The sequence below is a fragment of the Salmo salar genome, chromosome ssa10 (assembly GCF_905237065.1).
Source record: "Salmo salar chromosome ssa10, Ssal_v3.1, whole genome shotgun sequence".
NCBI lineage: Eukaryota > Metazoa > Chordata > Actinopteri > Salmoniformes > Salmonidae > Salmo > Salmo salar.
Window position 1 is genome coordinate 77,318,355 of NC_059451.1, and position 18,482 is coordinate 77,336,836.

Below are 18,482 nucleotides of genomic sequence, written 5' to 3' on the forward strand. Positions count from 1 at the left end.
TAGAACAAATTACAGAGGTTGGTGTTGTGGCCATGGTGAGATGTACTGTATATATTGTGAGATGTTGTTTTCCATTGTGAGATGTAATCATTTACACGAGGACTGTGTGAAAAAGTCAGGGATATTCATATTGAGTAGATCACGTGCGTGAGAGTCTTAAGTATTGACTGCCTTACTCTTCAATTTACACCTACTAGGTACAAGTGCGAATACTTGGGAATTGACAGTCAACAACATGACTGTCTATTGACCAGTGGAATTTATGTTGGTGTTTTTCTCCTCTTGTCCAGGACTGGAGAAGGTGGGTCGTGACTCAACCTATGAACAGGAGGGGAAGGTACAGTTTGTGATGGACGCGGTTTATGCCATGGCCCACGCCCTACACCGCATGCACCGTGAGCTCTGCTCAGGGAACACAGGCCTGTGCCCACGCATGCACAACATTGACGGCAAGGAACTACTGACCTTCATTCGGGCAGTAAACTTCAATGGTAAGGACTCTTTTCAACATCATCATAATACCTCCTCAGCCATTTGCATGTCATACACTTGTTCACCTATTTAATTTCAGTTTTTCAACTTTTTAAAAACGTTTTCATTCTTCCTCATCACACTATGATTATTATGTAACTCTCTCCACATTTCCATTATTGTCCTCCTTTGTTTCCACTTCATCGTTGTTATGCAGTACCTCCATAGCCACTTCTTCGATATTACTGCAATTCCTCTTCCTTAAGCACCCATTCATGAATTTATTTCTTAGCCTTGACCTCTTCATTTCTGTAACAACATACACTTTCCTCCTCTGTTCTTCTCCGTTCACCCTCCACCTTCCCCTTTCCTCTCTTTTTCTGGCCATCACTCTTTTAACCCACCCCCCGATCAATTCATCTTTTTCTACCCCTTTCATCCTCCTCTTCCTCACTCCTTACTCTCCATACAGTATCTTCTATTACTGACTGATGCGTTTGCTCCTTTACTTTCTACTCTCATCTTGGGTATAGATTGATGAGGGATGTTTTTTAAAATCAATTTTAAAATAAGGCTGCCATGTAACAATACTTTCCGAATGCATTGTATATATAAATTCCAGTCATACTTGATCAAAAACCTTTTCAATGTCAGGTAGGTTTCCAAGATTTTTCATAGTGTTATATTGATTCCAGTACTTATATTATCTACAATGTTTTGTCCATTTAAAAAGCCTGTCTGATTAGGATGAATAATATCTGACAATACCGCTTTAATTCTATGCGCTATGCATTTTGCTAGAATTTTTGCATCACAACACTGAAGCTTAAGGGGCCTCCAATTTTTTTTATGGACTGGAGCTTTATATTCACCACTTTGGTCCTGTTTCAGTAATAATGAAATCAGACCTTGTTGAGTATCTGATAATCTACCATTTTATATGAGTGGTTAAAACATGCTAATAACGGTCCTCTGAGTACACCAAAAAAGGTTTGGTATACCTCCACTGGTATGCCATCCAGCCCTGGAGTTTTCCCAGACATAAATGCTTCAATTGCATCAAGAAGTTAATCATCTGTAATTTGCACTTCACATGAGTCTTTCTGTACAGCTGTTAATTTTACATTATTAAAATAAAAATATGGTGCTGCTACTCTCTGTTTATCATATATGCATAGTCACTTTTATTTCTTTACTTACCTATTGTTCACCTAATACCTTTTTTGGGGAAATTGCACTGTTGGTTAGAGCCTGTAAGTAAGCATTTCACTGTAAGGTCTACACCTGTTGTATTCGACGCACGTGACAAACGTTGATTTGATTTGAAAAATCCTTACAATTAACTTTGGTTAATGGCGCACGCCTGTCACCATCATTACGCGCACCTGCGCATCATCAGACTTACCTGGACTCCATCACCTCCTTGATTACCTTCCCTATATATAATCCAAGATGGCGTAACAGTCAGACGTCTTTGTCCTGTCGTGTCCCTTGTATATATCTTTTTACATCTTTTTCTTCGCATATCTTTTCAAAATATTTTCCTAAACCTCAACTTCTAAATACTCTCCTGCAACCCGCCTCACCCAATGTGGCGTGGATCTGTTTTTTGTTTTCTAAAGTATTTCTATTTACTTCGAATCTGGAATCCCTCAACTGAAGCTAGCCAGCTAACTACCTACCAGCTATCAGTCAGCAAACCATTGCTAGCGGTCATCAGCTAACCTTTAGCTCGGGAAAGCTCTCGCCAGTTCGAACAACGTGACTCAAACCAGAGCATAACGGACCTATTATTATTATTATTATTTCCCCATATCCCCGGATTCCTACTGCAAACTCTTAAAATTTTCATCTGGATCTTCGCAACTAGCTAACCGCAATCCCGGGTGACTACTCCTGGCTAGCGTTTCCATCCCGGAGCAAGCACCAATTAGCCTGAAGCTAGCCTGGCCAGGGCTCCTGTGCTACCACCGAAGCCCACTCCTAGGTTACAATATCCGGACCCCTTCTACTGCCGGTACGGGGCACGGAACCCCGCCGATCCTCTACGACTGGAATACCGACATAATCTGCCCGAGGATTCCAACAGGCCCCTCAGGTGCGATGTCCGCTGAAGGCCCATTCTGCTAACCGCGGCCTACTAGCTACTTGGAACCCTACTAGTTCCACGACTGGTCTATCGAAGTCACCGCACGAAGAGGCAAAAACAGACTTACCCCCATTGCAATGTCCCCCAAAGGCTAACTTGCTAGCATCGGTCTGTTAACTGCTAGCTTGCTTGCCCCGGTCTGCTAACTGCTAGCTTGCATGCCCGATCTGCGAACTGCTAGCCCCGGTCTGCCAACTGCTTGCTTGCTAACCCGGTCTGCTAGCTTGCCAGCCCCAGTCTGCTAACTGCTAGCTTGTTTAGCCCCGGCCTACTAAATGTTAGCTTGTTAGCATCGGCCTGCTAACTGTCTGAATCTCCATGTCCCCAGTCAGCCCAACCACTCAATGGACCCATATGTTCACTTGGCTACGCATGCCTCTCTCTAATATCGTTCATTACTGTCCTGATTAGTGATTACTGTCTTATTTCACTGTAGAGCCTCTAGCCCTGCTCAATATGCCTTAACCAACCATGTTGTTCCACCTCCTAAATATGCGATGACATCACCTGGTTTAAACATCTCTAGAGACTATATCTCTCTCATCATTACTCAATGCCTAGGTTTATCTCCAATGTACTCACATCCTACCTTACCTTTGTCTGTACACTATGCCTTGAATCTATGCTATCGTGCCCAGAAACCTGCTCCTTTTACTCTCTGTTCCGAAAGTGCTAGACGGCCAGTTCGTATAGCCTTTAGCCGTACCCTAATCCTACTTCTCCTCTGGTGATGTGGAGGATAATGCAGGTCCTGCAGTGCCTAGCTCCACTCTCTCTCCCCAGGTGCTCTCATTTGTTGACTTCTGTAACCGTAAAAACCTTGGTTTCATGCATGTTAACATTAGAAGCCTACTCCCTAAGTTTGTTTTACTCACTGCTTTAGCACACTCTGCCAACCCGGATGTCTTAGCTGTGTCTGAATCCTGGCTTAGGAAAACCACCAAAAACCCTGAAATCTCCATCGCTAAATATAACATTTTCTGCCAAGATAGAACTGCCAAAGGGGGCGGTGTTGCAATCTACTGCAAAGATAGCCTGCAGAGTTCTGTATTACTATCCAAGTCTGTACCCAAACAATTCGAGCTTCTACTTCTAAAAATTCACCTTTCCAGAAACAAGTCTCTCACTGTTGCCGCTTGCTATAGACCTCCCTCTGCCCCCAGCTGTGCCCTCGATACCATATGTGAATTGATTGCCCCCATCTATCTTCTGAGCTCGTGCTACTAGGTGACCTAAACTGGGACATGCTTAATTCCCTGGCCATCGAACAATCTAAGCTTGATGCCCTCAATCTCACACAAATTATCAATGAAACTACCAGGTACAACCCCAAATCTGTAAACACGGGCACCCTCATAGATGTCATCCTAACTAACTCGCCCTCCAAATACACCTCTGCTGTTTTCAATCAAGATCTCAGCGATCACTGCCTCATTGCCTGCATCTGTAATGGGTCTGCGACCAAACAATCACCCCTCATCACTGTCAAACGCTCCCTAAAACACTTCTGCGAGTAGGCCTTTCTAATCGACCTGGCCGGGGTATCCTGGAATGACGTTGACCTCATCCCGTCAGTAGATGATGCCTGGCTATTCTTTAAAGTGTCTTCCTCACCATCTTAAATAAGCATGCCCCACTCAAAAAATGTAGAACTAGGAATAGGTATAGTCCTTGGTTCACTCCAGACCTGTCTGCACTTGACCAGCACAAAAACATCCTGTGGCGTTCTGCATTAGCATCGAATAACCCCCGTGATATGCAACTTTTCAGGGAAGTTAGGAACAAATATACACAGGCAGTTAGAAATTTGCATCCTGTAGTACTAACTCAAAGTTCTGGGACACTGTAAAGTCCTTGGAGAATAAGAGCACCTCCTCCCAGCTGCCCACTGCTCTGAGGCTAGGAAACACTTTTACCATCGATAAATCCACAACAAATGAGAATTTCAATAAGCATTACTCTACGGCTGGCCATGCTTTCCACCTGGCTACCGCTACCCCGGTCAACTGCCCGGCACCCTCCACAGCAACCCGCCAATGCCCCCACCATTTCTCCTTCACCCAAATCCAGATAGCTGATGTTCTGAAAGAGCTGCAAAATCTGGAGCCATACAATTCAGCCGGGTTAGACAATCTGGACCCTCTCTTTCTAAAATGATCTGCCGAAATTGTTGCAACCCCTATTTCTAGCCTGTTCAACCTTTCTTTCGTATCGACTGAGATTCCCAAAGATTGGAAAGCTGCCGCGGTCATCCCCCTCTTCAAAGGGGGTGACACTCTAGACCCAAACTGCTACAGACCTATATCTATCCTACCCTGTCTTTCTAAGGTCTTCGAAAGCCAAGTTAACAAACAGATTACCGACCATTTCGAATCCCACCGTACCTTCTCCGCTATGCAATCTGGTTTCAGAGCTGGTCATGGGTGCACCTCAGCCACGCTCAAGGTCCTAAACGACATCATAACCGCCATCCATAAGAGACATTACTGTGCAGCCGTATTTATCAACCTGGCCAAGGCTTTTGACTCTGTCAATCACCACATTCTTATTGGCAGACTCGACAGCCTTGATTTCTCAAATGATTGCCTTGCCTGGTTTACCAACTACTTCTCTGATAGAGTTCAGTGTGTCAAACCGGAGGGCCTGTTGTCCGGACCTCTGGCAGTCTCTATGGGTGTGCCACAGGGTTCAATTCTCGGGCCGACTCTCTTCTCTGTATACATCAATGATGTTGCTCTTGCTGCTGGTGATTATCTGATCCACCTCTACGCAGACGACACCATTCTGTATACTTCTGGCCCCTCTTTGGACACTGTGTTAACTAACCTCCAGACGAGCTTCAATGCCATACAACTCTCCTTCCGTGGCCTCCAACTGCTCTTAAATGCAAGTAAAAATAAATGCATGCTATTCGATCGCTGCCCGCACCTGCTTGCCCGTCCAGCATCACTACTCTGGACGGCTCTGACTTAGTATACGTGGACAACTACAAATACCTGGGTGTCTGGTTAGACTGTAAGCTCTCCTTCCAGACTCACATTAAGCATCTCCAATCCAAAATTAAATCTAGAATCGGCTTCCTATAGCGCAACAAAGCATCCTTCACTCATGCTGCCAAACATACCCTTGTAAAACTGACCATCCTACTGATCCTTGACTTTGGTGATATCATCTATAAAATAACCTCCAACACTCTACTCAGACTGCATCCAGTTTGTTATCACAGTGCCATCTGTTTTGTCACCAAAGCCCCATACACTACCCACCATTGCAACCTGTACGCTCTCGTTGGTTGGCCCTCGCTCATACTCGTCGCCAAACCCACTGGTTCCAGGTCATCTCCAAGACCCTGCTAGGTTATCTACAAGTCTAGGTAAAGCCCCACCTTATCTCAGCTCACTGGTCATCATAGCAGCACCCACTCGTAGCACGTGCTCCAGCAGGTATATCTCACTGGTCACCCCCAAAGCCAATTCCTCCTTTGGTCGTCTTTCCTTCCAGTTCTCTGCTGCCAATGACTGGAACGAACTGCAAAAATCTCTGAAGCTGGAGACTCATATCTCCCTCACTAGCTTAAAGCACCAGCTGTCAGAGCAGCTCACAGATCACTGCACCCGTACATAGCCCATGTGTAAACAGCCCATCTATCTACCTACCTCATCCCCATACTGTATTTATTTATTTATCTTGCTCCTTTGCACCCCAGTATCTCTACTTGCACATTCATCTTCTGCATATCTACCATTAAAGTGTTTAATTGCTATATTGTAATTACTTCGCCACCATTGTCTTTTTATTGCCTTAACTTACCTCATTTGCACTCACTGTATATAGACTTTTTGTTTTCTTTAGTTCTACTGTATTATTGACTGTATATTTGTTTTACTCCATGTGTAACTCTGTGTTGTTGTATGTTGTCGAATTGCTATGCTTTATCTTGGCCAGGTCGCAGTTGCAAATGAGAACCTGTTCTCAACTAGCCTACCTGGTTAAATAAAGGTGAAAAAAAAATGGTACTCCCTTTGGTTATTTCCCCAAGCATCATTGCTTCTGTTTCAGTTTCATATCTGTTTGCTGTTTGAGTTTCTTGTTTTGTATTATGTTCCGTTTATTTATGAAAACGCTCACTCCCTGAACTTGCTTCCTGACTCTCAGCGCACATCGTTACACTGAAACAAAAACAAACGCTGAAAGTACTTTGCTTCCTCTTTCAAAATATAATTTGGTGACTGTCATTTCTAAGAAGTTTCTATGTTAAAGATAAAAAAAAAAAAAATGCTGCCTTTTTCCCCATGTTCCATCCAGTTCACTTTATTTTTATATTAACTGGCTGGTTCAAGCCCTGAATGCTGATTGGTTGACAGCCATGGTATATCAGACTGTATACGACGGGTATGACAAAACGTTTATTCTTAGTGCTCTAATTACATTGTTAACCTGTTGGGTCTAGGGGGCAGCATTTGCACGTCTGGATAAAAAAAAATGTACCCGATTTAATCTGGTTACTAATCCTACCCAGTAACTAGAATATGCATATACTTATTATATATGGATAGAAAACACTCTAAAGTTTCCAAAACTGTTTGAATGGTGTCTGTGAGTATAACAGAACTCATTTGGCAGGCAAAACCCTGAGACATTTTCTGACAGGAAGTGGATACCTGATGTGTTGTATTGAGTTTAAACCTATCCCATTGAAAAACACAGGGGTTTAGGAATATTTTGGCACTTCCTATTGCTTCCACTAGATGTCACCAGCCTTTACAAAGTGTTTTGAGTCTTCTGGAGGGAGATCTGACCGAACAAGAGCCATGGAACGGTGATGTCCCATTAGACACCTGGCGCGCTACTTCATGTTGGGTACCCTCGTTCCAATACGTTATAAAAGGCTATGCATTCGTCCACCTTGAATATTATTCATGTTCTGGTTAAAAAAGGCCCTAATGATTTATGCTATACAACGTTTGACATGTTTGAACGAACGGAAATATATTTTTTCCCCTCGTTCATGACGAGAAGTCCGGCTGGCTTACATCATGTGCTAACGAGACGGAGATTTTTGGACATAAATGATGAGCTTTTTTGAACAAAACTACATTCGTTATGGACCTGTGATACCTGGAAGTGACATCTGATGAAGAGAATCAAAGGTAATGGATTATTTACATAGTATTTTCGATTTTAGATCTCCCCAACATGACGTCTAGTCTGTATCGCAACGCGTATTTTTCTGGGCGCAGTGCTCAGATTATTGCAAAGTGTGATTTCCCAGTAAGGTTATTTTTAAATCTGGCAAGTTGATTGCGTTCAAAAGATGTAAATCTATAATTCTTTAAATGACAATATAATATTTTACCAATGTTTTCTAATTTTAATTATTTAATTTGTGACGCTGACTTGACTGCCGGTTATTGGAGGGAAACGATTTCCTCAACATCAATGCCATAGTAAAACGCTGTTTTTGTATATAAATATGAACTTGATAGAACTAAAAATGCATGCATTGTCTAACATAATGTCCTAGGAGTGTCATCTGATGGAGATTGTAAAAGGTTAGTGTATCATTTTAGCTGGTTTTATGGTTTTGGTGACCCTGTCTTTGACTTGACAAAACATTACACACAACTCTTGTAAATGTACTGTCCTAACATACTCTAAATTTATGCTTTCGCCGTAAAACCTTTTTGAAATCGTAAAACGTGGTTAGATTAAGGAGATGTTTATCTTTCAAATGGTGTAACATAGTTGTATTTTTGAAAAATTTGAATTTTGACATTTATTTGGATTCAAATTTGCCGCTCTTGAAATGCACCTGCTGTTGATGGAGTGCACCACGGGTGGCACGCTAGCGTCCCACCTAGCCCCAAGAGGTTAACCAGTTTATGATAGCAATAAGGCACCTCTGGGGTTTGTGATATATGGCCAATATACCACGGCTAAGGGCTGTGTCCAGACACGATCTAACGCTTGATCTTTCTTGACTAAGTTTGTTTTTCCTTTAACGTATTCTGTGCCTCTGTGGTATGGTTTTTATTTTTATCTATCTGTACTTAGTCCCTCTATTTCCTTTGTTAATATTAATTATTTTGACCTGAATTGCTGAAGATGATTATTGAATTGCATGGCCTATAAAGGCACATGTCCCATACAATAAGGAGATCTGCTGTACCTATATTATGTCAGGGAAAAAGTCAGTTGTGAATTTTTCTGTCCTGGTTAAAAACAAGTTGTCATCCAATAGGCTTTGATTAAATTTCTAATATCCTTGCCAACGTGGAAATTCTGTAAGAGTAATGTATATGCCAATTATTTGATGGTCTGACCACTTTCTGTCCCCATCAACAGTTTTTTAAACTTTTGGTGCCAGAGAGAATGACAGAAGAAAGTAGTCAAGACGATTAGATTGATTGAACCTCCGCCATGTATATCTCACTAGGTCAGGATATTTAATCATCCATATATCCAAGTTCCAATATATCCAGGATATTCATGATTTAACACATATGGACTCATGTAGTAACCAAAAAAGTGTTTAACAAATCAAAATATATTTTATATTTTTCAAAGTAGCCACCCTTTGCCTTTATGACAGCTTTGCACATTCTTGGCATTCTTTCAACCAGCTTCACCTGGAATGCTTTCCAACAGTCTTGAAGGAGTTCCCACACATGCTGAGCACTTGTTGGCTGCTTTTCCTTCACTCTGCGGTCCAACTCATCCAAAACCATCTCAATTGGGTTGAGGTTGGGTGATTGTGGAGGCCAGGTCATCTGATGCAGCACTCCATCACTCTCCTTATTGGTCAAATAGCCCTTACACAGCCTGGAGGTGTGTTGGGTCATTGTCCTGTTGAAAAACAAATGATATTCCTACTAAGCGCAAACCAGATGGGATGGCGTATCACTGCAGAATGCTGTGGTAGCCATGCTGGTTAAGTGTGCCTTGAATTCCCCAAGCCCAACTCAAGAGAAGACTTGATGTGCGAATGCATATACAGTTTTAGCTGTTTGAAAAGGCATGCAAAATTGAGCAAGAATGGGGAGATTTTATAAACCAATGTCAAGTCCTAGCTGATGGAGCTCCCGTTACAACCCACCCCCACACTGAAACATACACACTCTGGTCCCCCATTGTGAACATTTTCCCAAGCATCTCTGTGCAGTCAGACCTTTTGATTATTTTGTGCCACCAGGCACTGTCCGAGTGTGAGCCCTATTCCCATGGGTCACTGCAGCTAGTGTTGCCAGCACTGCCACTACCTGAGTGGGGGCACCCCACGGAAATTCCCACCGGCTAGGTACAAGGTTCTCATTAGCAGCTTCGAGAAACTCCTTGTATCACCCATCTGGGGGCTTTGGCTTTGTTGGACCAACCCTGCCAGGCAGGCTCAGACTCTTGAGCGGGCAGTGCTGCTTTAGTGGGTCTCTGACCACGTTTATCTTTCTGTCTTGTCTGTGTTTGGGCTACTTGCAGTAGGCCTATAAAACAGATAAAGACTTATCATTAGGGTGTGGGTCACTCAGGTGGGTGTCTAGGGTATACGGTTGGGGACCGTTCCATCATGATAGGACAATAAATAAATAAATCATATTTATAATTCATTTAAAAATGTATATCACATATCTATGACATTTGAAATCATTTTTCTTTTTCATTCACTTAACTCCACACTTTTCCAAACACAGAAACGCACACCCCAACTTCCATCATAATACACCATCACATACCCACATACTGTGCCTTCTATGTCCTCTGTTTACTGTGTTTTTAACCCTACTATGTTGATTACTACCTAATTTCCAGTTTGAAGTACTTCTGTGTTCCAGTTCCTTATATTTGAAGATGCATCATTTCAATAATTATCCTTTCTTCTAATGCTGTCTTTCATACATTTATGAATACTATGAATAGAAAGTAAAATACAAATTATTTTACAACATTCCGTATCTTGAATGGTATAGTGTAGTTTTAGTTTATTTATTTATTTTGTTATTTTTCTTCCCAATTTCAATCTTGTCTCATCGCTGCAACTCCCCAATGGGCTCGGGAGGCGAAGGTTGAGTCATGCCTTAGACCGCTGTGCCACTCGGGAGGCCCCTGTAGTTTGTCATTATCAATTGTTGTATTTTAATGTATTTTATTTCAATCCCTACCATGGACAGTATTGGGTGTTCCATTATTAGACTCCTCTATGGAAACTGTATTATTTACAAGGTACTTAGTGTTTGTAAGCTAAGAACACACTCTGATGCCATTACTTAATACTACATAGTTACTGGATTATACAGTAACTATTGGGCAGGTAGGAGTGGCTTTCTCCTGCTATTGTGTTTTTGTCACGTGTGCTAGATTGTTGATTCACAGGTACAACTCAGATACAGTCGTCTATATGTCTCTCTTATCTCTCCAGCTTGGAACACATGCAGAGCTGAAGACAGCGCGTGTTCAGTGGTGTGAGTTAACAGTGTGATTAATTTAATGTTGGCCCAGTACTTTTGTAATTCTACACCAAAGTACGTATTAAATGGGTTTGATGAGAGGCTAGATAAAGCCGGTACACCTTCATCTCTTGCCTATTATTTCTGCATAGATTTCCAAGGTTGATATCCTTTTCCAAGCATGTGGTGAGATGGACCTGCTTAGATAAAGGTAGAAAGAAATAATACACACTCCGCATATCTCCCCATGCTCTGACTCTGGAAGGTTTTGAAATGGATTTCTTTATACTCATAGTGCTGAATGAGTCAGTTATTTCATCTATGTGCACTATTCAACCCTAGCCAACTGTCTGTATTTTACTGTAGACACACATACAAAGGTAGAAAGACAAAAAAATATTCAAGAATGTAGCCCATCCTTTCAGCACAAAGGCTCTACCTCCAATTTGGGAATATTTCTCAGTCCTTAAACTAACACCAGACTGTGTTGTATCCTGTTAGGCACGCTTTGTCTTGATCTGCCTCAAAATTGTAATAACTCAGCCGGGAAAGTTTTTATATATCTCCAAGTGGCTCTCCTTCCAGCTCCCTACCTGAGAGGGAAAGGCAGATTTGAATAATTCTGTTATCTTCTTCTCAGGCAATGGGCTAGGGAATGATATGGGGCGGGGAAATAGGCATGCTCACTAGCTTTTCATGGCAAACATGCAGAACTGGTAAAGCTTCAGTCGATTTTTTAACAATCTTCAAACCTTGAAGGGATTCATATCTCTGCCAAGCTTGATGAATGTGGAACTGTACTGTGTTATTTTAGGGGAAAAAAACATTGAATTAGCAATGAATATAACCGCAGGGCTGAAATTGCAAGTCTGTGTTCAGTCAAACCCACGTTACTGCTGCGTTGTATGATGAAACACTATCTTTTGTGTGTGCCTTGATCATTCAATTAAATGAGAAGTAGGGAAACAAAAAGAGGAAAAAGTGATGTTTGCTTGCATTTTTCAATTCTACGTGTAGGATGAATGTTTTGCCGGATAATCTTTTAATAAATAATGCAGATTGGTAAATTCAAGAGAAGAGGGGAAAGGGATGTGGGAATACAGTGTGTGTTTGTGTGTGCTACACTTGATTGAGCCTGCAGGGTGCCTAAGTGTATGAAATACATAAAATATTTCAGGAGGAAGCCTTTGGGTATTTTATAGTCTGTATCTGTCTATATGTTCCTGCCTGTGTATTCCATGCTTAATTTAGCCTGTATGAGTGCCATATGAACACACACACACATCACATATGAGCGTCAGAGGTTTTTTTCAACACTGAGCAGAGCATAAGGTTACCCATAATCAGAGTTTGAAATGTACCAAATCAGACTTCCAAGCAACACTTTGACAGTGACTTTGACTATAGCCAGAGGCTAATTGCTAACCCAACAACTTTCCTTTTGAATACGCTTATTTTTAGATTACCATTGAGAGGCTAATAGAGAATGAGCATACAGGACTATTTGTTTCTAATGCTAACATTTACTATTATAAGACAAACGGAATATAAAGGCTTTTGTTCCTTGTTTTGAACATGAGTACTAGAGAAAATAAAAACAGAATAGCCATCAGGGTGATTTATTGCATTAGTTTACATGAATTTGAACTAAAGGGTGATAAAAGTCAATTTGCAGTTTTGGTGCATTTTGCTTTATCACATTATTCACGCTTTCCTTTGGAAAAACGAACAAACAAACAAATTGCTAACCCTATGGAGCATGTTGCAGAATGAACAACACATTTCCTCTCCCACCCCTGAGCCCTCTGTGTAGCCAAGGCATAATCAATAGTGGGAGATTCATTCAATAAGCTAGAAATCTCCCACTGCTTTTTCTCATGCCTAATGCCCGCTGCCTGTCAGTGTCCTAAAGAATGTTGCTTCAGTCTGGGATCTATTAAATCACAATCTGTGAATTAATAGAACATTAAGCCTCTTGGCAATGACTACTCTCACCTTATTTGCTGACAGCAGGGCTGGCATTAGATACATGACACTGTTGGCACTTTAATAGGGAAATTGTGGCTGATAACATACAGGTATCTGCCAAAATTAAGGAAACAACAACATAAAGTGTCTTAATATGGCATTGGGCCCCCACGAGCTAGAAACAACTTCAATGCACCTTGGCATAGATTCTACAAGTGTCTGAAACGCTATCAGAGGGATGCAACGCCATTCTTCCACAAGTAATTTCATCATTTGTTTTTTTTGTAGATGGAAAAGCTGTCTCAGGTGCCGCTCCAGAATGTCCCAGAAGTGTTCAGTTGGGTTGAGATTTGGTGAATGAGGTGGCCATGGCATATGGTTTACATAATTTTCATGGTCATCAAACCATTCAGTGACCAGTCGTGCCATGTGGATGGGGGCATTGTCATCCTATGGGGGCATAGCCATGGTAGCCAAAATAATGGCCTGCCCAACATTTTTATACAAGACCCTAAGCATGATGGGATTTTAATTGCTTAATTAACTCAGGAACCACATCTGCTTTCAATATACTTTGCATCCCTCATTTTCTCAAGTGTTTCCAATATTTTGGGAACACTTGAAAACAATTTTTCCCCCATTATTTTGGATATATTGTATATTGCATGTTGGCAGTGCAATGGCTTGTTTGCACTGCCAATAGATTAAATGAAATATGTGTGGACATTCACCTCCATTGAGGTACATGAAATGTGGACATGTCCCCAGAGTCAGAGAGTTACTAGTGTCTACATGACCTACTGTACAATAACACTCTTCCATCATTTTTATTGACAATGTGGCTGTAGCGCTCCTTCCACCAAACAAAAAATATTGTTTTCATACAGTATTATCCGTAAGAGTATATCTGCCGTACCCTCGTGATTGCACAAATCAGATTACCATGGTTTTGAAAGTCCTTGTATACAATAACCCATTTATGAAGCAACACAGTATACCACTCACAGTATGTACGTGTTATTTTATTTTTTTACAGATCATCAAGCCAACCGACAGTTCAGTGTCATCTGTCAACGCATTCCTTTTACAAAAGCTCTTCTTTTTAGCCTTAGATTAAGATTAAAATCACTTTATTCAGGTAAGGTCCAACTGAAATTTGACTTGCACTTCATCCCAGTTGTTATGGGGGGGTTAAGTTCCTTGCTCAAGGGCACAACAGCAGGAAATGGCACCTAGGATTTGATACCAGCAGCCTTCCGGTTGCCAGCTCAATTCCCACCAAATATTTCCTGTCTGACCCAGTATTCAAACTGGCAAACCTTTGGTTGCTGCCTCGCCTCTAGGCTACCTTCCACCATTGCATAAAGTCATGCTTTTAGCATTCTGGATTGTGATGAGTTGCTGAATTCAAGGTCCACACCAAGGTTGATCTTGAACATAAAACCCTTGTATGTGGCCTGTAAATCACTTATCACCAGTCTTAGCTTAACAAATACCTATGGCTGTGACAGCAATTTCAAGAGATAGGTAAAGTGTGTGTGCGTGCATACATGCGAGACAAAGAGTCCTTGCAGTATTTCACATTATTTCTGTGCCGCCTCCACATGCTTCTCTATTCATATCCCCTCATTCTCCAACACTGCTGTTGCCACCCCAGTAGGTCTACCTTGAGATTTATGCATTGGCTAGTTTTCCTTCAAACTCACTGAAAGAGAGGTGCACACATTTTCACCCATGCTAAATGCAAAGATACTGTATGCAATGTATACCAACATTTTTTACATTAGCAATAAAACAACTATTTAGAAGAATTAGAGCAATGTGCGGATCCCTCACTCTTTTGTCATCCACTGTCATCCATAGGCCTATCATTCTCATACCAGCGCTTAGAACACAGTTTTTGTGTTTTTTTTACAATGTCAAGGTTCAGTCTGTCAACAGGGATCAGGCATTACATGGAGGACCTAAGGACCTGGAGGACTTGAGAGCACTATTCTGGTTCCATGAAAAAGTGTCTGACATTCAATCGCCTGTATATTTGTTATCTCAGTGTGACTGGGGCTTGTTTCTAATCATCAAGACTGATATCAAGAAACATGTCAAGAAACATATTGATACGGTTGCTAAGTTGGGGAGAGGTCTGTCCGTGATAAAGCGCTGCTCTGCTTTCTTGACATCACAATCAACCAGACACGTCCGACATTCTTAGAAAAAAAGATTCCTTATAGAACCAAAAAGGGTTCTATCGCTTGCTTCATATGTGGAACCCCTAAAAGTTATATATTGAACCCTTTCTTAGGGTTCTTTAATCAGAACCCTAGAGGTTCTTCTTCATTGAACCAAAATGGTTCCATGTAGAACCTTGCATGGTGCCATTTATGAATTATGGCCACCACTATTGAATAGTAATATTTTTTGTTAAGAATATAACATAATAAACAAATAGATAATGGACAAAATAATACCAGCACAGTTTGTTTAATCTTCTGTCATTGGAAATGTGCACTGGTGGCCAGGGAGGCATCTGTTCGTTTGAATGATGACGCACGTCTACTCTTGCTGACTTCTTTACAATACAATACAATACAATACATTAGTTACAGCGAACAACAAAGATGTGGCTACTGCTCCGTTCTCAACCCACCCAAACAGCAGACCTCACACATACAGTTGAGACGAGCACAGGTTCAAGTTGCAGTGCAGCACTCCTGGATGGAGAGCATGTTGTGGGTATAAGGGTCTTGCTCAAGGGCCCAATGGTAGGGGAATGTTTTGAGGATGTAAATCCAGCAGCCCTCCATTTGTCAGATCAATTACTACGTTTTTTCCAGCGCCTGGCCCGGGATTTAAACCGGCCACCTTTCGGCCACAGGTACTGCTCCTGCCTCAGGTCCAACTCCTTAGCCGCTGGGCTACCTACCACCAGTACAGTATGGGTTGTTGCCTGACTGGTTCCAGAGAAGAACAAAAAAAGGAGCAAAACCATGAGTTCATCTTTAGAAATAAGCAAGAGTTAATCTGCCAAAATTAAAACAAAATATTATGCAGACATACTTATTATGATGTAGAAGATCTGGTTAAATAAAGGTTAAATGAAAAAATGTAAATAACTTACAGGTAGTTGCTGTCAGCAGCAGCCAAAAGAGAGATCCTCTGCCTCTAATACTTCTGGGTTACAGCCAGACTGAGCAAATCATAGAGATAGTGTGTTAAAAGTAATGTAATGATTAACTAAGCTATTGAATCACCAAGACTTATTATACATAATTTATTCTAAATAATTAATACATACCTCCTCTCAGTCAGCAACAGTCTTCTATGGCTTCATTAAACATAGTCCCCTCAATTGAATACACACTGAAATACTGAAATACTGTAGCTCTACTTGGCATATCCCATAATTAAAAAAATTGTATTTGAAAGAGTTGACTGGCTAGCTTGTAAAGTGGCAAATTAAAGTAGCCTAGCTTTAGCTTAGCTAGCTTACAAACGTGCTCAAATTCGAATTATGTTTACATTTTATTTATCTAGCCTGCACTTTATCATATGACTTTGGCTTCATATATTTGAATTAATTCATCAACTTTCCTTACCTTAATACATGTGCTTATTGGTAGGCTACTTGCAAGTTGGTTCAACCACCATCCTATTGCATCTTTATGCTGGAATGGCAGTTGGTTTTTGATTTTGACTCGGAATGGCAGTAACTTTTGGAATTGAACAAAAGGTTCTATAAAGAACCCCTTTTATATTTTAGGGTGCATTCGTCAAATTCAATCTGGAGTGCCAGAGTGCGCTCAGAGTGCCCTCTGGGCATTTGTAAATTCAGAGCGTTGTCAGATTGTCAGTTCTTAAATTCAGAGCGTTTCGCTCTCGGAGCGTTCTCTGGCTGAAGGAGTAGGGTTGGTCTGGCTTCACAATGGCAGTCAAGCACCCAAGCTAACTGGCTAATGTTGGCTAGCTTGCTAGCTACTTCCAGACACAAATGAGAGAACACCTCACTCTGACCATTTTACTCACCCTACCAGAGCTGGATAGGCTGTTTTATGTTATCTAGAGCGTCGGTGACTATAACTGCTGCTGGCAACAATTTAATTACGTTTTTTTTGTCAACGTTTACTGACACCGGTCATTTACATTTTACATTTTACGTCATTTAGCAGACGCTCTTATCCAGAGCGACTTACAGTAGTGAATGCATACATTTCATACAATTTCATACATTTCATACATTTTTTATCTGTGCTGGCCCCCCGTGGGAAACGAACCCACAATCCTGGTGTTGCAAACACCATGCTCTACCAACTGAGCTACAGGGAAGGCTCAACTGGGGTTGAGCCTTGGTAAATTCATCAGTTTTTCTGCACTCTGGCACACTCAGACGAGAGTGCACTGAAATCGGAGTAGATAGCCAGAGTGAATTTACAAATGCACCCTAAGAGTGTATGCTTTTATTAAACACATTTCCTCTTGCTTCTAGCAAACATTTACTTTGCAACAGCACAGGTTTGTATGAACCTTGCTGTTTGCCATTCAGACCGTGGCAACAATGTTGCAAAATAGGAATTTGATCTTCCCCCTGCCATAGAGAGCTAATGGTGTTATTTATATAATTAAATTAATATACATTTAAAACAGCTGTAACAAATTAAAAGGGAATGTTAGCTGTCATTTCAGAGTTTGATGTGACTGGGTTAGCTTTGTTAGCTGTTGTTTTTTAAAATCCGGTTCCCCATTGTACTCTGGGGTAGGGATAGAACTCTCAAGGTTCTTTAGGTACTGTATATATAACCTTTTTTAGTAAAATGTTATTTAATCTCATCCAAAGTACCGAAAGGTTCTATATAGAACCCCAAAGAACCCTTTTTTCTAAGAGTGTAGTTTTATCATACCTGGACTACTGCCCAGTTATATGGTCAAGTGCTGCAAAGAAGAACAAAAGCATTTTACGGTTGGCCCAGAACAGAGCTGCATGGCTGGCCCTTAAATGTACACAGAGGGCTAATATCAAGAACATGCATGTCAATCTCTCCTGGCTCAAAGTAGAGGAGAGATTGACTGCAACACTGAATGTTGAAAGCACAGAGCTGTCTGTTCAAACAGCTAACACACAGCTCAGACACCAATACGTATCCCACAAGACATGCCACCAGGGGTCTCTTCACAGTCCCTAAGTCCAGAACAGAGGCTGGGAAAATGCACAGTACTACATAGAGCCATGGCCACATGGAACTCTCTTCCACATCAGGTAACTCAAGCTAGCTGTAAAATCTAATAAAAAAGCAACATAAAATAACACTGACATTGTAATATTGTATAATTGTATTGTAATATTGTACATTTTATATCGTACATTTGTAATGGTAGAGCAGTGTACATTTTTATAGTGCACAATGTCTTGTTTTATTTATGATGTTGACTATTGTTTTGTTGTGATGTTTTGTTCCTGTTTGGAC

General features: G+C 41.2%; 1 protein-coding gene and 1 long non-coding RNA gene across 2 annotated transcripts in view; one reads left to right on the forward strand and one right to left on the reverse strand.

Moving 5' to 3' along the window:
- LOC106561032 (metabotropic glutamate receptor 8) overlaps positions 1-18,482 on the forward strand; it is a 263,039-nt gene that overhangs the window by 218,971 nt on the left and 25,586 nt on the right. Inside the window, exon 7 of the mRNA XM_014124591.1 lies at positions 291-491. Coding sequence (XP_013980066.1) covers positions 291-491 — 201 coding nt within the window. The remainder of the gene's footprint in view (positions 1-290; positions 492-18,482) is intronic.
- LOC106561033 (uncharacterized) lies at positions 15,497-16,702 on the reverse strand. The gene is made up of 3 exons (XR_001318703.1): positions 16,620-16,702; positions 16,142-16,210; positions 15,497-15,974 (listed from the first exon to the last, which is right to left on the reverse strand). It is a non-coding gene; the product is annotated as an uncharacterized lncRNA (long non-coding RNA).